Source organism: Microtus pennsylvanicus, chromosome 7 (genome assembly GCF_037038515.1).
Source record: "Microtus pennsylvanicus isolate mMicPen1 chromosome 7, mMicPen1.hap1, whole genome shotgun sequence".
In the NCBI taxonomy this organism is placed as follows: Eukaryota; Metazoa; Chordata; class Mammalia; order Rodentia; family Cricetidae; genus Microtus; species Microtus pennsylvanicus.
In genome coordinates, this window is record NC_134585.1 from 107,022,820 (window position 1) to 107,032,483 (window position 9,664).

The 9,664-nt window shown below is 49.1% G+C and overlaps 1 protein-coding gene across 1 annotated transcript; it reads left to right on the forward strand.

Annotated features, from left to right (window-relative positions):
• The first annotated feature begins 781 nt into the window (after positions 1 to 781).
• LOC142855048 (glutathione S-transferase Mu 2) lies at positions 782 to 5,098 on the forward strand. The gene is made up of 8 exons (XM_075981635.1): positions 782 to 928; positions 1,188 to 1,263; positions 1,674 to 1,738; positions 2,013 to 2,094; positions 2,191 to 2,291; positions 3,161 to 3,256; positions 3,340 to 3,450; positions 4,672 to 5,098. Exons 1-8 carry the CDS (start codon positions 893 to 895, stop codon positions 4,756 to 4,758), a joined length of 654 nt encoding a protein of 217 aa, XP_075837750.1. The 5' UTR covers positions 782 to 892; the 3' UTR covers positions 4,759 to 5,098.
• Positions 5,099 to 9,664: the final 4,566 nt, after the last annotated feature.

The following is a 9,664-nucleotide window of genomic DNA, read 5'->3' on the forward strand; positions in this document are numbered from 1 at the left end:
ACCAATCTCCCTTATGGACACTGATGCAAAAAATACCCAATAAAATACTGGAAACCGAATCCAAGAACACATCAGAAAAATCATCCACAAGACCAAGTTGGCTTCATCCCAGAGATCGCAGGGATGGTTTAACATATGAAAATCTGTCCATGTAATCCACCATATAAGCAAACTGGAAAAAAAAACCCACATGATCATCCCATGAGTTGCTGAAAAGCCTTTGACAAAATCCAACACCTCTTCATGACAAAGGTCTTGGGGTACAAGGGATATACCTCTGAAACCTTTGTTTTGCTTGATAAAAAGCAATTCTTTACTGGGAAACGTGTATCTCGGTGTGTTTTTGCTTTGCATCTTCCGGGTGCTCAGTGATCCTGAGTGTTTCTCATGCATCTACAGGTCGCATAGATAAGTGACTGGGAGTTGCCCAGCTCAGCAGAGTCCTGCAGGCCATCTGAGAGCACAGACAATGCCTGGGGCTGGAGGCATCCTGTTATGTTCCAGCTCAGCCACCAGGATTCAGACAGAGCCAAAGCAGGGAGGAGCTGATGGTGAAGCATAAGCAATGTCAGGAAGATAAAGGGACACAGCACACCACGGGGAGAGCAGGGAGCTGCAGACCCAGGTGCTAGCCTAAGCCTTCCTTTTGCTGAGACTTATTTCCTGAGTCAGTCTGAGATGAGACTAGATTTATTTTGCCCTGCCCCTGGATCCCTGACTCCTCCCTCCAGCACTCCCTGCCCTGGAATGTCTGCAACTTGAGACTCTGTAAGCCCATAGTCCAATAGGAAAGCAAATAGGAGTCCCACCTCCTCCGGCCTAGCCTAGGATAGTTCAGAAAACTCAAACTAGCAAGATCCAGGTTGGCCTGCTCTGGATACCACCCAGCACCATGCCTGCCACACTGGGTTACTGGGACATCCGTGGGGTGAGTACAAGAGCAACTGCTGGGTGGGACAGAGACATGGGGTGGGAAGCAGCTAGGGCTGACTTCTCACTGATAGATGGGGCTCCGAACTTGCTAGAAAACTTTGCATGTCAGGGGAAACACAGGAGAGCTTGTGATTATGAGGCCTGTGAGTGAGCTTGTGGGGAGACTGCAGGTGTATGGGGGAGGCTCACCGAGGTGGCTAAGGAAGTATGTCGGAGTTCCCCCGTCTGTGACCTGGCATATGTCGTCTTTCCAGCTGGCTCACGCCATCTGCCTGCTCTTGGAGTACACAGACACAAGCTATGAGGAGAAGAGATACACCATGGGGGACGGTGATTACAAACTGGTGCTCAGATTGGGGCTCTCCTGCTCACTGGTGTCCAGCAGCACTTGTCTGACTCCCTGTGGCTCAGAGCTCTACAGGGTTTCTCAAGTTGGATTTCTTAAAACCTCCTTGAATTTGGTCTTTCAGTGGAGGCTGGGTTGCCTTCTACATTAATTGGATGATGTTCTCCTCTGGGCTTGTTTAAATGTCTTGTAAATCACAGTGATGTAGTGCCCACAATCCTTACAAGCATCCTATACCCTTGGGGTGTGCAAAACTGGGTCAGGCTGCAGATCTCCTTCTTGTGCCGGCTGTGTGTGTGTGTGGGGCGGTGTCTCATGCCTGACTCCTTGGAAGGGTCCCTAGAGAAGGACTCTGAGTCACTGGGGTGCTTGCTTTTCATATCTTGTCACACAGCTCCCGACTTTGACCGAAGCCAGTGGCTGAATGAGAAGTTCAAGCTGGGCCTGGACTTTCCCAATGTAGGTGCAGGGAAGGGAGGTTTGGGGAAGGCATGGTGTCCTCACCTCATCTCTTTGCCTGGATGAGAGGGTTTGGGGTCAGAGCTTCTGCTCTCCTGCTCCCATTTCTGGTGGCTGCACAGGGTGATGGGCTGTGTCCCAGCTCTTCCATTCCGTGTGCACTGTGTTCATTGGTGGCTTCCCATGCCAGGTACCCTGAATGCCAGGCCCCTTTCTCAGGGAAGTGATGATGAGACCCCGTATCCCACCTGACTGTCCCTGCTTGTCTTTACAGCTGCCCTACTTAATTGATGGATCTCACAAGATCACCCAGAGCAACGCCATCCTGCGCTACATTGCCCGAAAGCACAACCTGTGTGAGTGGGGCTGGTTGAAGGGAGGGGGCAGAAGCCATCCTCTTGGCTTTCCTGGGGTGGGATGCTGAGGGTGACTCTGTGCTGCGTGTGCTGCAGGTGGCGAGACAGAAGAGGAGAGGATTCGGATGGACATTTTGGAGAACCAGGCTATGGATACCCGCATACAGTTGGCCATGGTTTGCTACAGCCCTGACTTTGTGAGTCCCACCGCCTCTGAGTCGGAACTGGCCCTGTACTTTTGCCCCGGAATCCCCTCTGGTCCAGTTCGCCCCCAGAGCCTCTCAGTGCGAATCACTGTTCCGTGTTTGAAACTGCCTACAGAGGAACCCCACCATCGCCAAGTGAAAATGCCCAGTCATGGCTCCTAAGTCTTAAGATCCAGTCCAGACTTTCCGCACTGGGGCTCCACCCCCTGACAGTACAGACAGACTTCAGTTTGCTCCAGTTCCAGCTTCTGGTTCTGTCACAAGCCTTGGCCTGCAGTTGTCTTAAAGTGTTGCTGCTTCTGCAGCACAGACCCTCACACTATGAGACTAGAAAATGAGGGCTGGGAGGGACACTCTTCCTGAATGGTCTCCCTGAGCTGTGTTCTTGATACCGCAGAGATAAACAGGTCTTCCCAATAGACAACTCAGTAGGCCAAAGGCCTTTGATCCTCTTCCTGTTTCCTTTTGTCCTCTCAAATACTTCTCATCTCTTTGGAAACTGTACCAAAGCATCCCCTCACCCCACACCCCAGCAGGTGTGACTTGTTTGTTTCTGCCTCCTGTGAGTTCGGAACCAGGTGCCCACAGGCGTCTTGGGTCTGATGCACAGTGGTTCTGACAAGGGTGGTAGAGATGAGGGTGGGGGGTGGAGTGGGAGCAGAGTTGTGTCCTGTTTGGCTGTTGCCTAGCAGCAGCAATCTAATCATCGGGATGCTGTAAGTAAATGCCTGGATGTCAACCCAGACTGAATCTCATGTGTGTCACCGCTCCTCTGCCTGCTGGGGACTGCACAGCCCTGTGAGGCCAGTCAATGCCAGGGAGCTTGTGTCTGGGGTGGTGACAGTTGTTTTCTGTTTCAGGAGAAAAAGAAGCCAGAGTACTTGGCGGGTCTCCCTGAGAAGATGAAGCTCTACTCTGAGTTCCTTGGCAAGCGACTTTGGTTTGCAGGGGACAAGGTAAAGGGAAGAAGTTGGGAAGGAGGAGTTGCTGTTCTTCCCAGGCATCAAATTCCAGGACACTTACCCTTGGCTTCCTGCAGATTACCTACGTGGATTTCCTTGTTTATGATATCCTGGACCAGCACCGATTATTTGAGCCCAAGTGCCTGGATGCCTTCCCCAACCTGAAGGACTTCATGGCCCGCTTTGAGGTGATGCTCTGATCCTCCATCCGATTGGATGTCCTATTTCCCTTCCCCTTTCCAGGATGCCTTTTGTCTTAGGGTTTCTATTGCTGTGAAGAGACTCCGTTACCATGGCAACTCTAATAAGGAAATCATTTCATTTGGTGGTGGCTTATACTTTTAGAGGTTTAGTCCATTCTCATCATGGCAGGGAGCATAGTGGCTGGGATTACGGCGGCATTCAGGCAGACATAGTGTTGGAGAAGTCGCTGAGAATTCTACATCTTGATCTGACACACTGCCTCCCACAACACCACCCCTACTTCAAAATGCCACACCTCCTAATAGTGCCACTTCCTTTTCGGACCTTTTTTTCCTCAAACCACTACACGCCACTCCCTGGCCCCCCAAAGCTAGAAGCCATATCATAATGCAAAAATGCAGTAAGTCCAACTTGAAAAGCCCCATAGTCTATCACAGTCTCAAACTCATTTAAAAGTCTAAAGTTGAAAGTCTCTTCTGAGATTCAAACAACCTCTTAGCTGTAACCCCCAGTAAAATCAAAACCAGAAAGCAAATCACATACTTCCAGTGTATAATAAAGCAAGAGTGTTTGTGCAATCAGAGAGTGACAAGGGATTTCCTGCTTGGGGAGTGAGCCGAGAGAGCTGGAGTGGAAGATGCAGGGAAGATGCAGAGATCCTCCCGCTCGGACAGGGTTATAGACCACTGTCTTTCCAGCTGTGTGAGCTGCAGGGAAGCACTTAGCTTCTCTGTGTGTCGGCCTCCCTCCTGTTGAAGGCAGAGCAGTTGCTGTTCCGTGGGATTTTGTGGGGTGCCTTCTCTATACCTGTCCCACAACTGCAGACAGACACACAGCTGACAGCGGTGTTCGGTTTCTCCTTCCCTGCTGGAAGTCGAAGCTTCCCTTACCAGCACTGGGCACCTGGGCAGCTCGTGCTGTGCTTGGGTTCTTTTTTTTTTTTAATATTTATTTATTTATTGTGTATACAATATTCTGTCTGTGTGCATGTCTGCAGGCCAGAAGAGGGCACCAGACCTCTTTAAAGATGGTTGTGAGCCACCATGTGGTTGCTGGGAATTGAACTCAGGACCTTTGGAAGAGCAGGCAATGCTCTTAACCACTGAGCCATCTCTCCAGCCCCCCTGTGCTTGGGTTCTTAAAGGAAAACCTGTGCACCCAATGGGGACACAGATCCTGAGTTTCTGCCTTCTCCTCCCCTACAGGGCCTGAAGAAGATATCTGACTACATGAAAAGCAGCCGCTTTCTCTCCAAACCAATCTTTGCAAAGATGGCCTTTTGGAACTCATAGGACAACAAAGCCCAGAACTGGGGAACCTTCTGGCTCCAGCTCTGTGTCCCTGCCAAGTATTGTTTTCTTCTTTCTTCTTCCGAATCCTCCATTTCTTCTTACAAGCCCTTCCTTCAGTCAAGCTTCTGGATCCTTGGATTCCCCATTTCTTCATCGGTCTCCTGCTCCTATTCCTTTGCCCTGCCCTGCATCCAGACCTTTCTCTTTGCTGCTTAGAGGAATGTACCAGACCCCAGAATCCCCAGTAAGGCCTGAGAGATCAGACCTGCCTGTGTGCTGGCCCTGGTCCTCAGAGTGAGCAACTGAGCCCTGTGTCATCCCCAGTAAAGTCTGAATGACATTTGTTCTGTGTCTTGTTTTGCGGGCTGTGATTCTCAGAATCAACTGTGTTGGCATTTTGGGTGGTTTCTGCTTCGTTGCCTTTAGGATGGGCTGGAGAAAGAAATATAGGGACTCTGGGATATTTAAAGTCCTTGAAGTTCCATGTCCCCGTGTTCCTCAATCTGGTACTCCCGTGGAAGAAACCTTCATTTCCCGCTTACTCTCCCAAGTGCCGTGTCTCATTTGTCCATGTGAAATTGTGTCCTGCTTCAGAGAGACTCTGTGCTGATGGGAAGGGCTGAGCAGGCGGGCCCTGGCTCATCAGCTTCTGATGTGCTCATCAGCTTTCCTAAGCTGAACACACAACCCTCGTTTGTGTTCTCAACCTTCCTGTCCATAAACATCTCCTACTGCCTGCAACTGATGAGTTTCCCTCAACTCGAGCCACAGTGAACTGAAGAATTGCTCTCTTTCTCCCTCTCCATCTCTTTTTTTATTGCTTTTCTCAGCACCACACGGGTACCTGGTGCCCACAGATGCTGGATAGAGGCCATCAGACTCCTGGAGCTGGACGGACAGACGTGCACGTGGGCGCTCAATGAGCTGGGGACTCTTAACCTCTGACCCATGTCTCCAGCCTCTGGTCGTACAAGGTCTTTGTCCAGGATCTAATGTCAACTACACTGACTGAGTCCTCTCTCACCATGTGGCTGAGATGGCCCTAAATCTCATAATTCTCCTTTTTATACTCCCTGAATCCTAGGACCACAGGTGTGTACCACAGTGCCAACTTTGGATTGTTCATCTTTGATATGCATGGCCAGGCTTGGCACATGGCTGATGCATGGAAAATTTGGAATATGAATCAATTATCTCCAGAGAAGTTGGCCTGGCCACTCAACCAGTGGCAGGGCTTAGAGCTCTGGATAGAAACACCTTACCCAGAGGCTCACAGCAGCACGTCCCTGCAATGGTGCTGGAGTCCGGGTCAGAGCTCTCTAAGCTCAGCAGCTCATGAAGAGGCTGCAGCTGCCTGAGGAGGAGCGTGGCTGGGGAGGGACCGGACTAGGGTGCTGGGCCCCAGGGCCCCGGCAGACGGTCAGAAAGCTGTGGGCATTTTGTATCAAATCACCCATGAAGGGCTTGAGCACACTGCAGGAGCACATACCGAGCAGGTTCCTGTGCCAGTGGCTGCATCATAGATCCTGGCCTTTGTCAGGCAGTGCCCATGACCTCCCTGTACCAGGTAGCATCTCTGGATGAGGGCCCTGGTAGGTGATGTCTTCATACACACTGCCTGCTGCCTCCTGCTGTAGTTAAGAACCCAGCAAGCACAGGATTGCAGGAAGAAATGAGGAATCGGTAGGGCGGTGGTGGCACACGCCTTTAATCCCAGCACTTGGGAGGCAGAGGCAGGCGGATCTCTGTGAGTTCGAGACCAGCCTGGTCTACAAGAGCTAGTTCCAGGACAGGCTCCAAAACCACGGGCTGGAGAGATGGCTCAGTGGTTAAGAGCATTGCCTGCTCTTGCAAAGGTCCTGAGTTCAATTCCCAGCAACCACATGGTGGCTCACAACCATCTGTAATGAGGTCTGGTGCCCTCTTCTGGCCTGTAGGCAGACAGAGTATTGTTTATATAATAAATATTTAAAAAAAAAACCAAAAAAAAAACACATAGAAACCCTGCCTCGAAAAACCAAAAAAAAAAAAAAAAAAAAAAAGAAAGAAAGAAAAAGAAATGAGGAATCAAAAGATAAAGGTCGTAAAATAAAAATCGTTAGAAGTGCAATGTTTGTGAGACTGCTGGCCAATATTATTTCAGCCAGCATTTGTTAAATTGTAACTAAAAGACAAAGAAGATAAACCAGAAAGGATGGAATGAGGTCAGGAGTGGCTCTGATAATGTCAAGTAGAGAGAACAAAATTACTAGGTTCACAGACCTAGAATGGAGGTGGGTAAACACTCCCCATGGGGGGGGCAGTATTCAGGCCCTGCAGACCATATTCTCTCCATGGTAACACATGGAACTCTGAGTTATGGAGTCTATGCAAACCAAGAGAAGTCCAAATCATGATGAAGACATGGCAAACAAAGAGAATTGCAAATGAAAGCAATTTTTTGAATATTAAGATCAAAATTAGGAAATTAAAGCCTCAGGTATAAGTACTGTTAGGCATGGCCTTGAAACTCACAAAATAAGGCCGATGACTTTCTGGGCAGTGGAGGCACAGGCCTTTAATTCTGTTGAAGGAGCTGCGGGCTGCGTTCCTGCCACCCAGCTCCCGGCCGCCTGGCTAGTTATGCCCCAAAATAACGACACACAAACTGTATTCTTTTAAACACTGCTTGGTCCGTTAGTTCTAGCCTCTTAATGGCTAATTCTCACATCTTGCCTAGCCCATCTTTAGTAATCTGTGTAGCACCAGTCTTACCGGGAAAGATTCAGCATGTCTGACCTGGCGACTTGCTTCATTGCGTCTGCCCTGGAGATGAGCGGCATGGCATCTGAGCTCACTTCCTCTTCCTCCCAGCATTCTGTTTTGTTTACTCTATCTAAATTCTGCCCTATCAGATGGGCCAAGGCAGTTTCTTTATTGACCAATGAAATCCCACATCATAATTCCAGTGCTCGGGAGGTGGAGGCAGGTGGATCCTAATGAGTTTGAGGCCAGCCTGGTCTATAAAGTGAGTTCAGGACAGCCAGAGCTGTTACACAGAGAAACTCTGTAACAAACAAACAAACAAACAAGCCGATGACTTGACATGACCAGAGTCCACCAGAAGTCCTAACGCTTTGGAATATTCGTAGCATTGGGACTGGGCTCTGTATCTGTTCAGTGCCTGCGGCTCATCCAGGAAGGGCTGACACTCCTTGGAGGCCCCTGAGTCCGGCTGCAACCACATGCTGTTCCCGCCATGGCTCCTGCTCCTCGCTCCTATTGTGTTGGTGGAGAAGGACTCAGCTGAAGCAGACCCAGTCTGCAAACCCAGTTCATTTTCCGTATGCCAGTTCCGTGGGAAACACCCAGAAGGCCGAGTGGCCCAGCTCCATGACATCACTCCGTTATTAAACTCTTCCTGACTATAGCCCTGCTACCTCACAGGATGGCGGTCACCCACATAAACAGCTGGGGTGAATACTGAGGGTGTGCCACTGTGTGGCTTGTTCATGGGCAAAATAACAGATACACTTGGGCATTGGAAAACCAACTACAGCCACCTGCACTCGGGTGGCCAGAACCTGCTACCCAGCCTTTCTGAATCACCAGGGTCCTGATCTGGGGTGAACCAGGTCGGATCAGGGCCAGGACTCTTGGGTTGCTATGAACCCCGACCTGTTTCCCTTTGGAACTCTTATAGGTACTTACAATCCAGCTCCCTTCCCATCTTGCCACTGTCCTTCCAAACCCCAAATGTATCAAGCGAACACTGTTATGAGGGCCCACCCACCCTAAGAGAGCATCTGTTCTTCCCGAGTGGATCTTCAGTTCCCAGAGAGCAAAGTCTGTCCTGAACCCTCCTACCTCTGACCTTGGTCTGTGCCAAGGACTCTCTTGTTGAGTGGGTTCACACTATGAATTTCTGGATTGGACTGGCTCAGTCAATGAAAACAAGAATTCCAGGATGGACAGTCATGGAACCCTGGATTATAAAGATTATGTAAGCATTTCTGAACCCTGTGTGAGTGTTTCCTGGTTTAGTAGAGTCAGCAAATTATCCTAAGAAGCAGTTCTGCCTTGCAGTCTAGTATGTGGATGCAATGCCCATCTTAGGGTGGAGAGGACCACTGTTGATCTCCTTCCATCTTTTAGGCCTCAGTTCCTCCTCAGTTTTTTTTTTTTTTTTGGTTTTTCGAGACAGGGTTTCTCTGTGGCTTTGGAGCTTGTCCTGAAACTAGCTCTGTAGACCAGGCTGGCCTCGAACTCACAGAGATCCACCTGCCTCTGCCTCCTGAGTGCTGGGATTAAAGGCGTGCGCCACCATCGCCCGGCGTCCCTCCTCAGTTTTATAGAAATCTCCCCAAACGCTTATTTTCACCTTTCTGAAATCTTACTCGGTAAGGCTCTTGACCTTTTTTTTTTTTAATTGATTTTTATCTAGCTCTACATTTTTATCTGCTTTCTTCCCTGCCTCTCCCCTCCCCTTAAACCCTCTCCCAAGGTTCCCATGCTCTCAATTTATTCAGGAGATCTTGCCTTTTTCTACTTCCCATGTAGATTAGATCCATGTATATCTCTAGGTTCTCTGGGATTGTGATTTGCAGGCTGGTTTTCTTTCCTTTATGTTTAAAAAACACTTATGAGTGAGTACATACGATAATTGTCTTTTTGGGTCTGGGTTACCTCACACAAAAGGATGTTTTCTAGCTCCATCCATTTGCCTGAAAATTTCAAGATGTCATTATTTTTTTTCTGCTGTGTAGTACTCCATTGTGTAAATGTACCACATTTTCCTTATCCATTCTTTAGTCGAGGGACATTTAAGTTGTTTCCAGGTTCTGGTTATGACAAACAAAGCTGCTATGAACATAGTTAAGCACATGTCCTTATGGCACTGTTGAGCATCCTTTAGATATATACCCAA

Coding starts and splice junctions, on each gene's coding strand:
- LOC142855048 (XM_075981635.1), top strand. CDS start 893: ATGCCTGCCACACTGGGTTACTGGGACATCCGTGGG. Junction 1,739..2,012: donor TGGGCCTGGACTTTCCCAAT/GTAGGTGCAGGG, acceptor TTGTCTTTACAG/CTGCCCTACTTAATTGATGG. Junction 3,451..4,671: donor ACTTCATGGCCCGCTTTGAG/GTGATGCTCTGA, acceptor CCTCCCCTACAG/GGCCTGAAGAAGATATCTGA.